Source organism: Rhinopithecus bieti, unplaced genomic scaffold (genome assembly GCF_001698545.2).
Source record: "Rhinopithecus bieti isolate Rb0 unplaced genomic scaffold, ASM169854v2 scaffold_6708, whole genome shotgun sequence".
Lineage (NCBI taxonomy): Eukaryota > Metazoa > Chordata > Mammalia > Primates > Cercopithecidae > Rhinopithecus > Rhinopithecus bieti.
In genome coordinates, this window is record NW_016806329.1 from 5841746 (window position 1) to 5861714 (window position 19969).

The 19969-nt window shown below is 37.1% G+C and overlaps 1 protein-coding gene across 1 annotated transcript in view; it reads right to left on the minus strand.

The window, feature by feature from the left end:
• Positions 1-19969, minus strand: part of GRID2 (glutamate ionotropic receptor delta type subunit 2) — a 723504-nt gene that overhangs the window by 236375 nt on the left and 467160 nt on the right. The window contains exon 11 of the mRNA XM_017875509.1: positions 9699-9894. Within this exon, the coding sequence (XP_017730998.1) occupies positions 9699-9894 (196 nt within the window). The remainder of the gene's footprint in view (positions 1-9698; positions 9895-19969) is intronic.

Genomic DNA, 19969 nt, shown 5'->3' on the forward strand with positions numbered 1-19969 from the left:
AGGAAGTCTTCACTGTTCTTAAGTGACATCATCCTTCAGGCTATGCTAGGTTCCCTTTCCCTGTGTTCTTCCAATGTCTTGTACAACTCTCTGTGGGGTAACTACTGTTGTGCATTTTATTTAGCAGCCACTGAATAAATGTTTGTTGATTAAAGGAATGAGTGAATGAATAGATGAATTAGAATTGAATGTAGCTAATTAAAAGAAGAATTGGAGCAGATCTGGCTTTCATCATGAATTAAATCACTATGGAGAAAAAGCAATTTTAAAAGAATATGCTCTGTCAACAGCAGGTTGGTATATCATCTTTATGTACATAAGACAGCATTTCACTGTTTCATCAGCATCCAGTATAATTCATAGAATTTGTATATATATACACATGTATTTTTTCTTGGCATCTGGAAAAACATGTTTGTTTGTAGTATTTGTAGTATGATTTGTCTGCTGCAAAACTTGACACATTGTAACATATGTAAAATTGCTTATGACGACCTAAGAAGTCTTCACAAGCAATTGTACATGTGTCACAATGATTCCAGGTTTCTCCTTTTCTTTTTGAGAAAACATCTAATCAAGGCTGGTTTTGATTTCAAATATCCATGAGTATTGTTAAAAACAAAAATAAGTCTTAATAATAACTTAAAAAAATCCAACTCTACTATTAAAAATGCATTAGCATGGCTGCTGGAAATGATCTCTACATTTTTTTTATTCTCCCACTGTGCAGTTCTCTTCTTTCATTGTGTGATGACTGACACGGACCTAAAAACTCTGATTTCTAGGGAGCAGAAAACACGCCAGTGGTATCTGAACTCTCAGCTGCAGGGTGTAGTACTGAAGTGAATCATATATTTGTTGGAATCATTTGGCAAGAGGGCAAATGTAGCAAATCCACTGCTACCTCCAAGTCCAGTGGTATGACAGTCCAGGCTTGGCATTTTCATAGAACCAAAGCTGTAGAGTTTGTCGTCTTGTTTTTCCCCAAGCCATTTTCAGTTTGCTTATTTATTTCTGTAATAAGGGCCTAACCCAGATTTTGAGGTCATATACCTAGTCAGTATATTAGCAAGTCACTCACTAAACCTCCAATTAGTCCTCACCCTCCTGCTGCTGGCTCATTAATTGTCATCTTCTTGGGCATTTTTACTCAATGACAAATGATGCTTACAGCTCTAGGAGGAAGGGGAATGGAACGAGCAGAAAAGAGGATATGGCCGACATGCAAGATTAGGACAAAGTATAGGTGAAGCTGTGTAACAGTTGAAATCTGTTTTCTACTCACAGCCTTTTTTCCTTTGGGCAACATGGTGCAGAGTTGCTTCATCCTTAAGTCTAGCATGCATCAGCTGCTATCTTTCCCAGCCTCACTCAGCTGTGGGAAGCAATGCCCTCAAGACTTTCAGCTGCTGGTGAGATTGCTGTGAGTCAGGCTTCCACTGCCATTGTCAGGGATGAAGAGGAAACTCACGCTTCAGTAAGCGCCTGGCAATATGCTCACCCCTCCTGCCACCCCACTCTCATCAACACAATTTGCCTAGAGTCTATGTTGGTCCTGGATTCCTAAATGCTGCCCTCATGGAAAGTCTGAAATTTCCAGATGACGGTTTAAATCTCACTGATAGGGATCTGCACATCCCTTGATTTTGACCAGTTTTCCTATTCCTCTACAACTCTCCAGGTTCTTCTACTCTGCTCTATGAAACCTTATTATCAGCAGGATCTGTATATCTAGGGAGGTCATACAATTTGTTTTCATAATGATGATACTCTTGAGAGTGAGTAGGAATACAATTAATAACACTGGGACAAGTGGCAAAATCGAGACTGTCCCAAGCAAACTAGAACAAATAATCACCTTACCTATAACCTCCATTTGTTTTTTGAAATTTCCTTTTACTTTATTTTGCTAAGTAGAATGTACTTATCTTCTGGGGATACTGCATTGCCTGTGGTCTTGTGGTGGTTATTTTTCTCTGCTACAAAACTCATACCACTGGGACAGGATCTGGGGTTGGTATCCTCCTTGTCCCTCAAACCATTTCTAGATCCTTGTCCCGAAAATTCTCCAGTTTTGAAGCTTATGTTATCAGACTTTACTGCCTGCCACTCAGTGTTACTGTGGTCATCTACTGACCCTGCATCAGTCCTCCAACATTATTTGAATATTTTTATCACTTGACTTTCTGTCACTCTCTCAAATAGGAGTTCTGTGTTTCTTCTTGGTGATTTGATTATTCACATAAGCATCTCTTTCCAGTACTTGCTTTTTCAGTCTCAAGACTTCTTCTCCTCCAAAGATTTTTGTCTTTTCTATTACCTCAGCCAACAAATCCCATGTCATATCAATTTCAATAACTGTATTCTCTTCATCATTTCAATTTCAAACATGTCATCTCAGAACAAGCTTCATGTTACTTCCAATTTTATCCTTCTTGTTTGCTGATTCCAAGAATTCCAGTCCCATCTAGGCCCGCAATGCACCTGCCATCCTTTTCATATCCTCAATTCCCTTTTGTCATCGCTTTCCAGTTATATAGCACAGATTACATGATTCATAACAATAATTACTTTTGTTTTGCATGTCCTCCTAATTTCCTTGCTTGCTCCTATTATCTTCTATCATACTCTTCTGGAAACAGTAATTCTGGTGAAATATATTCTTTGTGGACTTTGTACTTATACTCAGTCAGCTAACGATGATGACTAGAAAAAAACTCACAATCATGCTGACTGGTCTCAACATATAGTCATGACCACTGATTACAAACCCCTTTAGTCTTACCTAGAAAGTCTATCACAGTTTAGTACTCTACTATCTCTTCCATTCTCCAGGACAGCCATTCCTATTTTCTCTTTCTTCAAATCTCCAGAAAATCTCTTTCCTGCTGCTTACACTTTGGTGATGACTTTGGTTCCTGTTTCTTTGAGTAAATATAATACAAGCAGTCAAGGATGAACTTCCTTATGCTCCCACCACCACATCTTCTAACTTATTTCCTTCTCTCCTCTTACTATGGATGGACTGTGCTTCTAAGTCCAAACCCCCTACCTGTGCACCAAGATGCCGTAACTTATCTCCTAATCAAAGAAAGTTCTCCAGCAATACTGCAGTCTTTTTCCTGCATCATAGGTTTCCTTCGCTTTACTGCATCCTCCTATCAATATACAGATACTATATATGTCTTCTTTCCTAAAAAAATTCCCCAAACTTGACATCCTATTCCAGAAACCCCTCTCATTACTGAGCATTTTCTTTCAGCAAAATTTCTTTAAAAAGGACTTATTCCTTTAAAAAGAACTATAGTGTCTACTTGTCAGTTTCATTACAGTTATCAGCAGTGCAGTGTCACTCCTCCAACATGGCTTGAAGATTTTATCACTTGGCTCTCTGTCATTCTCTCAAATACTAGTTCTGTGTTTATTTTTGGTGATTCAATTCTTTGTATAGGCATTTCTTTCCAGTACCTGCTTCTCATAATCTCTTTTTCCTAGTCTCATAATCTCTATATCCTCTCTTTTACTTCTTTTCTTTTCTCCAATCTTTCTCTAATCTCTTCTTCTACTCTACCAGGCCTGTTGTTGTCAGGTCACCAGTGAATCCTGGTTTCCAAATCCACAATTAATTCTTAGCATTCATCATCCTTTATCATGAGCATCATTTGACAGACAGTTGATCTGAACTTCTTGAAATTCTTCTTTTCTTTTGGTTTTGAAACCACCACTCACTCTCTCTTGTTTTCCATCCTACCTCACTAGCTGATAGTTTCCTGATGCTTTGTTATGCCCTCTCTGTCTCTGCCTCCTCTAAATATTAAATTGTGTTTAGACGTTTTTCTTTTCTAGATATATTCACATCCTCAGTGGCCACATCCAGCCTTGTGGCCTTAAATACAAACTTTGCCTGCATAATGAGTAAGCATTTCATATTAACTACCATGCCGAGACAAATTCTCATTTGACTTATCAAACCTACTCTTGTCGTGGTTTTCTCAATCTCAATAAATGCCAACTTCATCCCTCTACCTACGTAAGCTAAAGACATTGAAGTCATCCCTAACTCCTCTTTTTTACCCCACATTCACTCTTTTAGAAAATTTTGTCAGTGCTACCTTCAAAATAGTTTAAATTTAATCCCTTCTCATCACTGTCACCATAATCACTCCGGTCCACTCATCCTCATGTCTCACTTGGATTATTAGAGTGGCCTCCTCACTAAGCTCGCCGCTCCCACCCTTGAGCCCCCTGGTCTCCCCACAGCATCTAGAGCAGACTTTTAAAAAGAAGTTACCTTGTGTCATTGTGTCACTCATCTGTGCCAAACTCTTCACTGGTTTCTCATCTCAGAGTAACCAAGGTCATCAAAATGACTCACAGAATATTATATCAGTTATTGTCAACCCTTATTGTGAATCAGAATCACTTGAAGGAATGTGAGAAACTCAGCTGCCTTCCATTTACCAATTAAGATATAATTAGGACTTTAGTGGGGCCTAAGCACCAGCCTTTTCAATGGCCTCCATCCTGCCCACTTCCCACTTATCTGCCTCTCCATCCCCTAACCCCCTCTCTGTGCACCCTGCTCCAGCCTCACTGATCTTCTTGACATTTCTCTCTAGCAAGCCAAGCTAGCTTCTGTCTCAGGAATTTTGTAATGAGCATTCCCTCTGCCTGGAGCACTTCCTGTTCCCTCTCTCCCAACTATATGAATGGTTCACCCCCGTCCTCTTTCAGGTCTCCATTCAAATGCCAGTTTCTCAGAGAAGTATTTCCCAACCACCCCACATGAGATGGCAACATCCTCTTCATGCTCTGCTTTTTTTTTTTCATTCTTACCTTTCCAATTTTTCTTTAGAGCCCACATTTATGCTTGTCTGTTATCTTCTCTTCACTACAATATAATCTCCATTTAGGCAGGAACTTTACCTGTTCTATTACATCCTCCAATGCCTAGAACGGAGCTTTGGAAACAATAGGTATTCACTGAATATGTGTTGAATGAGTATGTAAAATAGCGGGTTCAAGTCCACTTAGTTTTTCAGCCAGAGCTGAATAAAACTGGGGTAGGCTTACTCACTAGTTCATAGGGTCTGGAATTTGTCTTCCTGCCTCAGTCTTCTAAAACCCATGACATTGGCTCATATTGATATGACCAATCTTTTGTCTTGGCTTCCATTTTAATACATCACTTTTCCAGCTGGGATTAGAGCTAGGCCCTGAAGTCCAGTGGCTTGGTTGCAGCCCTGATGCCCACTTTGGAGCTTGTGAGTTCCCCCCGTAATAGCACCCCTTTTCCCATATTGCTCTCAGACTTCTGCAGACAGACAGCCTTATACATTAATGTTGTCTTTATGACTGAATACTGCTGGTGCTGGCACCACCACCGACTTCCCTGTTACTATGGTATCCATCTAAGCGTACATCCCCTTGGAATTTCATAGTCTGAAGTATTATTCACTTACAAATCCTATCTTACCAATCCTGGTTTTATTTACTTCTCTAGTGGTTTTCTATGCTGAGATTCTAGAATGATTTGTTTTTTTTCCCCAAGAGTTATAATAGATTAAAGGAAAGTGAATACTGCCCTCATAATAATCAGAGACTTCCCTATTTTAGTACTCCATATGATCCTTAATCTCTGGTCAGATCCTTACCTGCCACCTGGAAGTTTCTATATCTACTCTCAGAAGCTCTATCTGTTTATGTCCTAGCCCTTCTAAAATAATCTAATAGACTAAATTCCACTAATGTGCTAATGCCAATAACTGCTCAAAGTCACAGTCTTTTAAGATGTATTTGGGTTTTAAGAGAAATGAACTTCTCATGATGTAATTTCAGAATGTTGCCAAGTCACCATCATGGCCTCCTAACTGGCTTCCAGCTTCCATGTTGCCATCTTCCATTTGTCTCAGCACAATAGTCATACAATTTGCCAAAATATGTTATCATGTTGCTCTTCAGTTCAAAACCATCCTGAGGTTTCATATCCCACGTAGAGAAAAAGTCACCTTAGAATGTTCTAGACAGTCCTGCATTAGCACAACTCAACTTTAACATGCATATGAACTACCTATGGATATTGTTAAAATGAGATTCACATGTAGAAAGGCTGGGATAGGGGCATGAGAGTCTATATTTTTAAGAAGCTCTCACGTGATGCAGACACTGCTAGTCCACAGGACTACACTTTGCATTGCTAGACCCCACATGATTCATCTTCTCTCTACCTCCAGACCTTTTACTTCTTGACCTTGTTGCACTTCTGGTATTATTCCTTATTTCTGAATCCATACTGGCCTCTTTCATATTCTTGGAGCATGTAGGCATGCTTCTACCTCAGGGCCTTTGTACTGGCTGATCCTCTTTCTAAAAACACTTTACTCAGACAGACATACACACACTCTCCCCTCTCCAACCTGCTTAAAGTTTTTATTCAGATGTTAGTTTCTTAGTGAAGACTTCCCTGGCTACCTGATTTAAGCAGATTACCTTGCTTCCCAGTATTTCCCATCCTCTTCTCCTACTTTATTTTTTTGTCCTTAACAATTCTCACTACTGAACATACTTATCTTGTTTATTGTTTACACCTACTATAATGCAAACTCCATGAAGGCATTTGTTTTCATTTCTGTCCATCCCAGTGACTAATGTACTGCTTGACACAAAGAAGGTGCTCAATAAATAATTGTTGAATGAATGCATAAAACATTCAGTTGCATGTTAAAAATCATATTTTTTCTACTTATGCAAAAGGTCTTGGTTGAAACAAGGCAGAAAAATAATCTGTTCTAGTTTACTTAGGGTAGTTTGATACCAAGGATAGCAAATCAGAACTCATCTACTTGATGCTCATTTACAGATTTCTTTGGTACAAGCCGAATCAAGATAGTAGATGAGATCAGTATCTACCTTTCAGTAAGAGAAACTTAATGAGACTAGTAGCACAATTAAGAATAAACAGACTGAGACATTAATGGAATCTATTTAAAGTTATAGATTGTGAGGATGGTTTTTATCAGTGATTCAGGCTTTCCTGGAAGGCAGTTACTATATATATCTGTATATATATTGTGTGTGTGCGTATACATATCCATATATGGTGTGTATATATCCATATAGTGTGTATATATAATATACATTATATAATGTACATACTATATAATATACATTATATAATATACATATGTAATATAACATATAATATATACATATATACATACACACGTATATTGATTTACGGATTCTTGCTCAAGATATTATAGAAGTGTGGCCTTTTGTGAAATGTTGACCTAAAAGACCTCTGATGTCTTATCTGCCTGTAGAAGTTAGAAATCAATGACAGAGAATAAAAAGCTGCTGTGTGAAATGTTCAAGACTAGTTTCTTGAAGAAGAATACACAACAGCATTTCACGTGTCATAGTTCTCAATTTCATGAAACTCCAATGAACTTTATCAGGTGAAAAGGTTATTATTTGTTGGTTGTTTTGTTTTTTAATAGAAACTGGCCAAGACCTTGCAAACTTGAATGAAAATACGTATTATTATTAGCTGTTCTCTGTCTAATCAATTGTCAGCTGTTTCTAATTTGGGTTGAAAGAAATACATAGTACAAACAAATTTCTCTTAGATATTTTCTATTATAAATTCAGAAGGGCATTTTCACTAGCCCTCTAGTAAATCAGAAAACCGAATAAATATGGTTTAATAAATATTTGAGGACTTGATTTGCAGTTTCAAACTCGTTAGCCCTCCTTATCAGCAGACTAAAAATAGAAATTATTCTCTACCTCTTTTATTGAATCTTCATTTTATTATATCACAACTTTGCATGAAGGTTAGGAAATATTAAACAATAAAGCTTTATAATTACAAATCCCTCATATACATTATCTCAGGTAATCTTCAGGGCCATCTTATGAGAAAGGTTTATGGCTCTACTCATACTACTTATTGATGCTTTATACTCATTATCTTATTTAATCTTGACAGAAACTGTGTGAGGTAGAATTCTTATCTTCAAGATGCAACTCCCAAGGCCCAGAGATTTTAAGTAACTAGTCATGTTTATACATTTTATTTTAAAAATGAGCTGGATTCAAACCCGGGTTGATGTGTCTGCCAACACCATGCTGGTGGGAGAAAATAAAATTAAATTTCTCTAGAATAATACTGTATAGAATGATGTTATAAAGGCATAGGGAGCTTTGGCTCCTAAAATGGAATAGAAATATGAACTATAAATTTCTATTCATATTAATCATCAAAAAAAACTCATTTTTAACAGATGTTATAAAGGAATATAACTTATCTTCAAAGCCATTTAGTATACTTATTCTGAACACAAATTCATTAACATGCTATGAGTACCCAGTAAACCTTAAAATGTCTACCCTCCTTCTCCCTTTCCCAAAAATACATGTTCATTTACCCACTTGGATCCATCCCTCAACCCCACACCCCATTAACTGGGAGAACCATGCTGAAACTCCAGGAGCCAATGGTTCTCTTGAGAAAGCCAAGAAATATTTTAGAATCAATAACTGAGCTCCAGAAAATGGGGTATAATCAGGGCAAAGAGGATAGAGGCCATTGCTAACATCTCCAGGATATTCACTTCCTTAAAGACATCATTAATACTTGGAGAAAGGTTTATGTTAGCATTATCAGCTCTCAGAAGAATGATATAAATATGGTGACTGCAAGAATTAGTAGGCTGACTCTAGGGACCATAGTAGTAGCAGTGGCAGATAAAGGGTGCTAGATGAAAAAGCAGAGAATAATGCTGGAATCTGTCACAGAATAATTTTTATAGTCATCAAAATATGCTCTAGCATGATATTATTGAGTTTGCCTTTAGAACAGGAAACACAGACTTGAAGTCCAAATTATTCTGCAGTGGAAGGTCAGAGAGAAAAAGTGTATACCACTATTGCTGCTATTACTGACATTCATTCCTGCATTCTGTAATTATTTATTAAATGTCAACAGCAATTTTCACTAGGTTAGTCACTACAGATAATTTTAAGAAAAAACAGTCAGATATATCATCCAGGTTGATAGGGTTTGAACTGCTTCTGTATATATGTTTATAAACTACAGCTCAGAGTAAAAATAGCTTTAAGATTTTCACATAAAAAAAGTCTTTCTATGCCTTTTTAATATAGATAGTTATAGAAAAGTAAGATGTAAATAAAGATATTCACATTTGGAAATAGAAACAGACATCTGTAGGAACCTTATTTGTTGACAAGATTAACTTTTACTTCCAGATAACTTCACATAATCACAACTAAAGATAACGGTTTAATCTAAAAACAAGTGCAGTGTAGAAAATACCCTGAGTCATTTAAAAGAATCAGATAACTTGAATGATATTTGGAATTGGATTTCTAAAAACCTTTTTAGACTTCATGTTTGTTAAGTCCTTAACCCTTTTCTGAACAAAATACCAGTGTGTGTATTTGATTTTGGAATTCAAATGGAAACCGATCTGTTAGACACATTACAGAGGACTTTGAATTCCCTTTCTGGTGTCATCAGTCATTTAAAAAATCTTCTTTAAATCAATATAAGATGTAATTTAACACGAAATTCTCTGTCAGCATTAAAGATAAAAAAAAAAAAAAATCTCAACTTCGCAATTCCAGCATGGGACACAAAATGGTAAGGACTATTAATGGAGAACCATAGACATTACCTTTTGAATGCCTGCTTGGGACTCCAGAACATTGTTCTCCGATCCATTGCTTCGGTTGATCATTCGCCACATTTGGGAATACATGCTGTCCCTCTCAAAAGGATTCAGTCCTTTCATGCGGACATGCTCATATACTGCAGAGTCTAGGACTGTGCCGTAAGGGATTTCTGTTTGCTTGGAAAGGTCCTGGAGAGACCTTGATTATTGGGAGGGAAGAGAGACACAAGAGACAGTACTGAGTATTTTTAAGTGGGAATAAAGTTAAAAGAAAACAAAAAGGCAATATGTCTGCAAACATATATCAAATTGCTCTTCTTATTTTGTTGTTTCCTAATATTAGGATACAATGTGTAAGAAAAAACTGCTGTTAGGGTATATGGCATTTATACAAATTATGAGAACACAAAGTTATTATTGAAGGAAAAGTAAAAATTTCTAGTGGTAATGCAATGCTTGCTTTGTGAAGCTTCATGGGGGAAAAAGCTAGCAATTCCATCAAAGACAAGTTAAATTAGACTGCTAGATAATCATATGCTAATTTAGTAATTTTAAAAAAATTTCAATATGTTATAAGCATTAGTTCTACATTTCTTTAGGTAGAAAGGCTTATTTTTTTAAATTATAGAATTTACATAAACATCATGCTTTGAGGTCAAATGTAGTCTTAAAAATTAGTAGTTATGATAGTCATTATTTATTGAACACATACATATCGGACAAGTGATATACATTATCCTCACAGAAATGCCTCACATAAATCATTATTTGACCTACTTTATGGATGAGGAGACTTAGGTTGAGAGAGTAAGTGACTTGATCAGTGTGGCATAGTCAGTGAGTGCGAGAGCTAGAATTCAAATGTGGGTCTGTCCAGCCCCAAAGACCACAGTATTTCCAATGCAAGATGCTGGTTCTTATTTCTATATTTCTTTTGCTATATTTGCTTTAGCACTGTATGTGTGTGTGTGTGTGTGTGTGTGTGCGTGTGTATTGCGGAGGTGCGGGGAGCGCTTTCTATTTGGATGAGAACATATTTCATGTTTCTGGAAAGCTGAAAACATATTCAGAATAACGCTTCAAGATTTTTAAGTCAATCTTTTGAGTTACAGATAGCATCTACTTGTCCCAGGTTATCTGTCTCTAAATTGGTGGTCGATTTCCCTCCATTTGAGTTTGAGTCCCTCTATACTTTCCAGCTTAAAGAACCAGTTATCATTCCACTGGAACTCATTGAATTTGTGTAGGTGCCCAACTCTAATGACTGACATTTAAGAACAAATACTGTGCCTTTGGCATACTGTTAAAATCAGATGCTGGCACAGTTACAACTCACTAACTTTTGGGAATGGGAACAGATGCTTTGAAACACTATACCATACTTAAAACAAGAATGAATGCACACAGAACACTACAACCATGAGCCATGAATCTCATGTAATGTATACCTCTGAACTTTTGGTGTGTTTCTAGATAGAATTTGCTAATGATTTCCTGAGGATCTTTGCAACCAACACTAGCATTGGGCAAAGGCACTGGGAATACTCTTGCAGTTCACCAATCTCCATCGTGTACAAAATTGTGTTGGAAACAATACATTATGGGCCATGTTTGTTAGAGGAATATTTGTGCCAATTTCTAACAGTAACTTTCAGCAAAATTTCATCTGCATTTTATTGAGTTTTGTTTTGTTTTATTATTTACTCCATGGAAACTACTATGATAATTCCTTTTTGCTCTACACATCTGTTGCATAAAATAATGCATTTAAATCATCCTATTTGAAGAGAAAGTGTAATTCTGGAATTTTCTGGAATATTCTAAATTGTTGAATGAATTCTACCATTTGTAAAAGATAAACTAAAGTGATAATGTAGATGAATAATGGAGGGCAAAAGCAATAATAAAATGAGCCACATCTAGTTAGGATGCAACTAAATAACAAAGTGAGTGGACATTTACTTGCAGGACATATTATAATTATCTTGGTATATTATAACAATAAAAATTTTGTTTCCAGAGAGCAATTTACTGCTGTTTTCAGTAGTATCAATAAAACTGTATTATAAACATGAACATTTTAAACATATATCCCTGTTTAGTGGAGGATACCAAAAAGTAGTAACACAGGAAGAAGAAACAGAACATATCTGCACAGGTTATAACAATACTCATTTGTTCAGTTTCTATAAATACAAAGGTGAAGACCAGATGGTTATACAGAGTACCATCTAGAACCTGCAGGTCTATGGATGGAGAGAGCACATATTGCAGGCCACCAGACACCCTACCAGTACAAGGTTGGGCCCTTGGCTGTCTGGCAGTACTAGCAATCAAACTCAACTATAACCAGCAGAAGGTTTTAATTTAATGGAGGTGAGATCACAGTTTAGCACAATTTTTTTTTCAGTGCCTTCATTTAAATATATAAATGGTTTGCCCAAATAGTCACCCTGGCTAAATGCTGCTAAATAAGTTAGTGCTCCTTCTTATCCTTCCATGAAAAGAAAACTGAAATCAAATGTTAAGATCTTTAATATGATCAGGTTTTTGTGACATAGCTTCACCTTAAATATTAGCTTTACAGCCTGAAAATCTAAGTTTTAATACAGTTTAGCTGGCGAAGTTGTTTTGTACACAATATATTTTTAGAGGAGTATCTTAATATATTGCCTATGTGAAGCTCCTGGTGTTACAAAAAAGGCAGTTTATATTCAACATACTTCACGTTTAGAATAGCAGAGCATTTTGTAATTTAGAACAAAGGCATGTTCTCTCTAGTAGTTTGTGATATAAAGTGCAACTTATAAGTTTGCCTTGAGACATGTTTGCAAAAAAAATTACAGGTTTTCTGATTCAGCATGTTCCATCATAGTACACTACGATAGCACCAAAGATGACAAAAGTAAAATGACTGAAGCAAAATGAAGTGAACACAAATAACTTATTACAGAATGAAAAGCCCATTTCAGGAGCCCAACATAGAAAGGGAGTAACTATTACAAGTGGTCGCTTTGTTTTTTTCATACTAAGAAGAGTTTCGAACAAGATTAGCAGAAATGCTGTAGCCTATATTATGAGCCTCTAAAGGAAATATAGTAGGTTATTCAACAAATGGTAATCTTCAAAAACTCGTATCTGAAGGTCAAAATCTGAGTGCATAATATTTAGACATGCCCAATCGTTGTTGTAAAATGTAAAACTATCATAGAATCACTAATAGGCACCTAATATATACATTAATTTACCATGGCAAATACTGACATTTCTTTTTTAACAATAGACATTTTCTCAGATGACAGAAGGAATGGGAAAATCAGTTGGGTGCGGTGGCTCTCGCTTGTAATCCCAGCACTTTGGTAGGGCGACGCGGGTGGATCACCTGAGGTCAGGAACTTGAGACCAGTCTGGTCAACATGGTGAAATCTTGTTTCTATTAACAACAACAACAAAAAAAACTATATGTGGTGGCAGGGATCTGTAATCTCAGCTACTTGGGAGGCTGAGGCAGGAAAATTGCTTGAACCTGAGAGACAGAAGTTACAGTGAGCTGAGATTGCACCATTGCACTCCAGCCTGGGTGACAAGAGCAAAACTCCATCTCAAAAAAAAAAAAAAAAAAAGGAATGGGAAAATCTAGAGTACTCCAGATACTCCAGAGAAGCGCTATCTGTGAACATAGTATTAGTATGTATAACTCATACTACGTTTGTCTACCTAACCACATATACTCACGTAAAAGTCACTGAATGCTCCCTCTGAGAACCCATTAAACCTCAGGTCTCTTCTCTCAAACCCACACTCTCACTCATGCACAAAGTAAAAAAATGAGTGTCCATAGCTATAAGTGGTAGATGATAAAAGAAATGCTTTGCTGCTCTAATCAGCCTTATCTTCTTGACACCTGACTGAGATTATTATTTTATTCCTGCTACTGTTCTCCGATCAGACTAGCATCAAACTATGGGTACTAAACAATACTGAGAGCTTACAAGTAAGTTATATTTAGTTATTTGTATGAACAGTACATACACTGAGGAACTGTGTAATTTAGGGCAATTCTGTGAAAATAAATTTTTAAAATTTGAGTGGTTTAGGTTTCTGTAAAATTCTTTCCATGAGAATAACAAACACTGAAACCCTTTTCAAGCATTTAAAATTAGTTTGGGGCCAGGCGCAGTGGCTCATGCCTGTAATCCCAGCACTTTGGGATGCTGAGGAAGGCAGATCACTTGAGATCGGGAGATTGAGACCAGCCTGGCCAACATGGTGAAACCCTGTCTCTACTAAAAATACAAAACTTAGCCGGGCATGGTGGTGCACACCTGTAATCCCAGCTACTCACAAGGCTGAGGCAGGGGAATCACTTGAACCCAAGAGGCAGAAGTTGCAGTGAGCCGAGACTGTGCCACTGCACTCCAGTTTGGGCAACAGACCGAGACTCCCTCTCAAAGAAAAATAAAAAATAAAAACAATAAAATTGAATTAATTATTTAATATTTGATAGCCTACTATTAGGTATATCTGATAGCAATAGCTTTACCACTGAGTAGGTTAGATTTTAAAGTCAAGCATATCTGTCAAATCACTACTTGATCAGGTTTCTACTGTTTTATATATTTTATGTTGATGATTCCTCCTTCCATAATGTCCTATTGAATGATTTCTACCGGTATTTTTTTGTGGAATTTACCCCCACCCCCCGGCAGAGTCAGGTGATTCTTTATAAGTACTGTTGAAGAAGAATTCATGCATTGAAATGGAATAAATAATACATGATTTCCCTTCCAAGTATGAGACTGTGTGACTCTATGATACTAAATGGTCATTAATTTCTTCATAGTAAACTCTTTGGGACATTTATACAACTTTATATTAATGAAATGAGGTAATATTAAATACATTGCTAAAAACACATCTCTAAAACTGTCAACTAGTTTTTTTTTTTATCTAATGCCTAATTCCTCTGTGGTAAACTTTCACTCATATTTTTTTCCTATTTTCCTTTAACAAGAGAGTAGATGTTACTATCCACATAAAACTTAAATAACTCTCATAAACCTCTCTGCCCCATCTCCATTCTCTTTGTCTTCTAAGATTAAAAACTACATTGAGCCTGGTTGTGTGGAATGCTCACCAACAACTGACAAGAGTGACCTGCCAGCCTGGCTTTGGGGAATTGTAAGTCTAATCCCATTTTCCATGGGACGGAACAAGTCAACTTAAGTTATCACATCAGAGGAGATTTCCCTTCACAGGGAAAAAAAATGGAACATGGCTGATAGGATAGGCACCAGATGCTTCAGGCAAAAGGGCTAACAGTGGAAAAGAGACAAATAGAGGTATATGACAAGCATCCTCCAACTCAGTTTAGGTTCCCTCCGATTCTCTTCCCAGTTTTCTCCTTTGGATGCTGATTTCAGCAACTGTCAAAGGACAGATATTGTCACAGCCCTGAGAGCTCATTAGCAACCATGTAAAGAACCTGCCTGTCCATTGGTTGTAGCAGCTGAGAGCTGTCCTCTGAAGTGCAGTGACAAGTTTTCCAGCACAAAAAGTGATCCAAAATGTAGCACTTAAAGGAACAACTAATATGTCGGGAGGGTGAGAATTAGTGTTGTTCAGACCCAAGAAGCAAGTCAAAGTGTTAGAAAATGGATTGGGGTGCTTGGTAAGGCAGGGCACCCCTAAGAGGTACTGCCAACAGCCCAGCACTGAGCAAACTCTTCGTTTCTAAAAGCATGAATTGTGAAAACATAAATATTTGTGTTTCAATCTTTGAGAAAATTATTTAAACTTCTCCAAAATGCAATTTCTTTCTCTATTGAGCAGGAGAACTAATACTTTCATATTAAGGTATCTAGAGGTTTGAATTAGATATTGTTTATAAGACATTTTTCTTAGTAATTAGCTCTCTATGAGCACTCAATTACCAGTAGTTACAATTATTGATGTTATTATGATGATTACTATTACTTTGTTCTCTATTACAGTTTCTGGAATTGCTGTATCCTTACTTCCTATCAATTGGATTCATTCTCAGCGAATCCCCTTCCTTACCTGTGGCTCTTTAACTTTCCCACCTCATCTACTCTGTCATCAAGTCCTGTACATTTTACCTCCTAAATTTTGTAATTCTGTCACCATCTTTGCCTTTCCATGTCTAATAGCCTTGTCATTTCTACCTAGACTATTATTTTTAAGCCTTTTCCCTATCTCTGTTCTCACTCACCACTAATCCATTCTTTAGCACAGCTGAACTGTTCTTTCTGATATGCAGATCTGATCATACTGCTGCCTTGTTTAAGTATTACCTGTGTACTTCACTGCCCTTCGAAAACAGTTTAAACTCCTTAGCCTTCAAGTTCCTTCAAAAATTTGGCTTAAGTCTTCTCTTTTTCTATTCTCAGAAACAACCTTTTGACTTATTCATATTCACAGTATAAGCCAAACACCATTTCGTCATTCCTGGCTGTATCACAGGTGCATGTCTTGGTAGATGTCTTCTTGGCATAAGATGCCTCTTTGTCTACATGGAGAATTCCTTCCTTTCAACATGAAACTTCACTCTCTTCAGTGCTCTTCTAACACTTGGAATATGTTCACATTTCAGCATTGTGTTTAGGAATTGTATTTGTTTATTTACCTCATTAGAATATAGATTGCTGGTTCCCATGATTTTTAAAAAACTTCATCTTTAAAATCCAGACCTAATCCAGGGTCTGGAAAACAGTCAGCAATCAATGAAGCTTACTTGTTTTATGGTGGTCTTCTTTACTAGAAAGATACTTCATTTTGGGAAGTAAGCATTCCCCTGAAACTAGCATGGCATAATAACAGCATTTTAACTATATATTACTAACCATTCTATAGCTGACTAATCACGGCCAGAAGTATTTCTAGCTAAAAAATAAAAACGAGGCCGGGCGCAGTGGCTCATGCCTGTAATCCCAGCCCTGTGGGAGGCCGAGGTGGGCAGATCACGAGGTCAGGATACAGAGAGTATCCTGGCCAACATGGTGAAACCCCGTCTCTACTAAAATACAAAACCTTAGCTGGGTGTGGTGGTGGGCACCGGTAGTCCCAACTACTTGGGAGGCTGAGGCAGGAGAATCACTTGAGCCTAGATGTGGAGGTTGCAGTGAGCCGAGATCACACCACTGCACTCCAGCCTGGCGACAGAGCAAGACTCCATCAAAAACGTAAATAAATAAATAAAAAATCTAAAACATTTTTAAAGAAATATTTGGCAATTTCCTCTGTGACAATCAGCTGGGAAAGTTTTATCAAACCTCCAGTGAATTGCCTGTCACAATATTTTGCCACATATGTAAAATAAATAAGTTCAGAGGCAAGGCAAATAAAAAGAAAACCCAAACAATTAGGATCAAAAAATGTATTTTGAAAAGCTGAGGGTATTGTCCGTTATTCTGGTAGACATAGGACCTGGTACAAAGTAGAATGTTTGTTCCTGAAAAAGTTACTTATCTGAGCAGTGCAGACAGAGAAGATAAGGAGCACATGAACTGAGTTATTTGTTCACTGAAATATTGGAAGCAAACTGAAACGGTGAAGAAAATTGCTTAATTGAAATGTTTATAAATATATAAAAGAATTCATGATTTTAGTAGCTAAAGAAGAGACAAGCCGCAGAACAAGTCGAGGACAGTCACCTTTGGCAATGTTGAGGATTACTACAGAAAATTAAATTTTAGGATTGTTTTTCCTGGTTGAATTGGTAAAGAGGAGGAAGGAGAGTATGTATGCTCTATGTATGGACAAATGGAATAAGCCTTCCACCTTCCGATTTGTGGCATAGCCAATGGCCACTTGTTCTTTGAGAAGCCACATTCCTATCTTAGTAGCTCCTTTCCTTAGTGAAGTTTTCTTAATTACCTCAGACACAAGTTTGTAAAGTCTGATGAAATATAAAGATATCAAGAGTATATGGTAGGATAAAAAGGACTCCTGATATTTTCAAGGTGGCTTGGTCCATAATTTAGAGCTCTGTAAAAGCTATTTTAGTGCCTGATGGGGTGTCCTTATTTAATGAAAGTAAGCTCAGGAAAGAGTTTTAGCCTAATAGCTCTAAGTTTCTTATTTTAAAAAAGATTAATGTCAAAGTCATGTTAATGGAAGACATAGGGTTCTCTCATAGAAGATTAGATTGTATTGCCTAAGGAACCCAGAGACAGCAATCTCTAATGAAGGAAAGTACCAGCACCAAAGTGCTTGTGTCTTCCTTCCTATTATGATGCCAGAGTCTTTTCCTCCTCAACAGAGCAGAAGCCTTTGAAAGAACAAGCTGAGGTCTGAGACCACCACGGTAGAATGATACCATGCACGGCAGAGGGTTAGGACTCCATTTTGGAAATAGAGAGAATTTCTCAAATGAAGCCTTCCAGATGGAGAGGGTGCCATAAGAGGAACAAAAGAGGGTTAGAGATTTACAGAGGGTCAGAAGATGAGCACCTCCATGTGGAATGCTTGAATAAGGTCTAAATGATGCAGCCTTTTCTAGTCTCTCCATTCTGTCCCTTTCCCCACTCCTGTCCTGAGTCTTTCCTCTTCCCCCTAACCCTCCTCATGTGGCACAACAGAATACATTAGATAAAAGACAGCTTCAGGTCCTTCTGCTTTGAACTCCTTACAATGTCTATTTCATTTTTACTTTTTAGAACCGTTTAAAGAGTTACCAGAATGTAAAATGTGTTTGGTCTAGGAAAGGTGTGCAGCAAGATTCATGAGAAGGGCACCTCTACCTGTTAGAACACGGTCCTCCTGTGGTCGATTAGATTACAAAGTACGGTGATTACAGCCCAGCAGATGACACTGAAGTCTATCCTGACAGACTTGGGAATATTTTCTGCACTCTCTCCCGACAAAAGTAGTCTGAGGCAGCCCCACCCACAAAGTGGTAAAGACAGGATGGTCATAGGTAAAATTGTAAGTTTATGTAAAGTAGATGCCCTTGGGAAGGGTGGATGTCATGGACTACTTAGGGGAACATCGCCTTGCATTAAAAAGATCTGCACTTTCCATACAAACTTAGGAGTTAATTTAGATTTGTGGACATGGCAGGCCATTTTAGAGAATCTAAGGAAAGATGGAAATGCTGCACGTCTTACTGCTGTTGGCTATAACCAATAAAAATGATTGTTAAACTCTCTCCGAAATGATGGTGTCATACAGATGCAAGAGAATAGTCATCTGAAAATCTGACTGGCTTGTCTGACTTCTTGACCCACATTACAAGCTAGAAACTAATTGTGTCACATCATGAACCCTGAAATGTGGCAGATACTGTATTTTTCTACCACAGACCTCAAAACTCTGACAGTGTTGACAGAAGTATCGTTTATGACACTTTTCTCTATTTTAAATGGCTATTAAATAAACAAATATTTGGTACATATTAATATTTGATAATAAATACATTATAAAATAAATATACATGTATATACCATGAAAGACTATTTTAGATATATTTAATATATGTGTATGATACATAAGATACATAATATATAAATTATTAAGCAAATCTTCACTATAAAATGTCCTAGTGTTCTGTACATTCAATTACCCTACATTTTTCCTGTGCATGGTACAAAGCATGTGCAACTTCTTTTTTATATATCATGAAAAAGCTGCAATACTTATTTATCTCAAAGAATTAGGAAGAAATATGAAATTATTCTAAATTTTATGGCCAGCATTTAACTATGTTACCACTGATTATAGGCTGATTGTAAAATTTATGTTAAGAGGATATCCTCAAATAATGCAATAGATTTCAGCAGTGAAATAGGGGATTTTCATATTCCTATATTCTTGAACATTCAGGAAGGACTTCACTAATTCCCATTAATTTCCCTGGAAGGATCAGATTTTTTTTTATTATACTTTAAGTTTGTACGTGTGCACAACATGCAGGTTTGTTACATATGTATACATGTGCCATATTGGTGTGCTGCACCCATTAACTCGTCATTTACATTAGGTATATCTTCTAATGCTATCCCTCCCCCCTTCCCCCACCCCACAACAGGCCCCAGTGTATGATGTTCCCCTCCCTGTGTCCAAGTGTTCTCCTTGTTCAGTTCCCACCTATGAGTGAGAACATGTGGTGTTTGGCTTTCTGTCCCTGCGATAGTTTGCTCGAATGATGGTTTCCAGCTTCATCCATGTCCCTACAAAGGACATGAACTCATCCTTTTTCATGGCTACATAGTATTCCATGGTGTATATGTGCCATATTTTCTTAATCCAGTCTA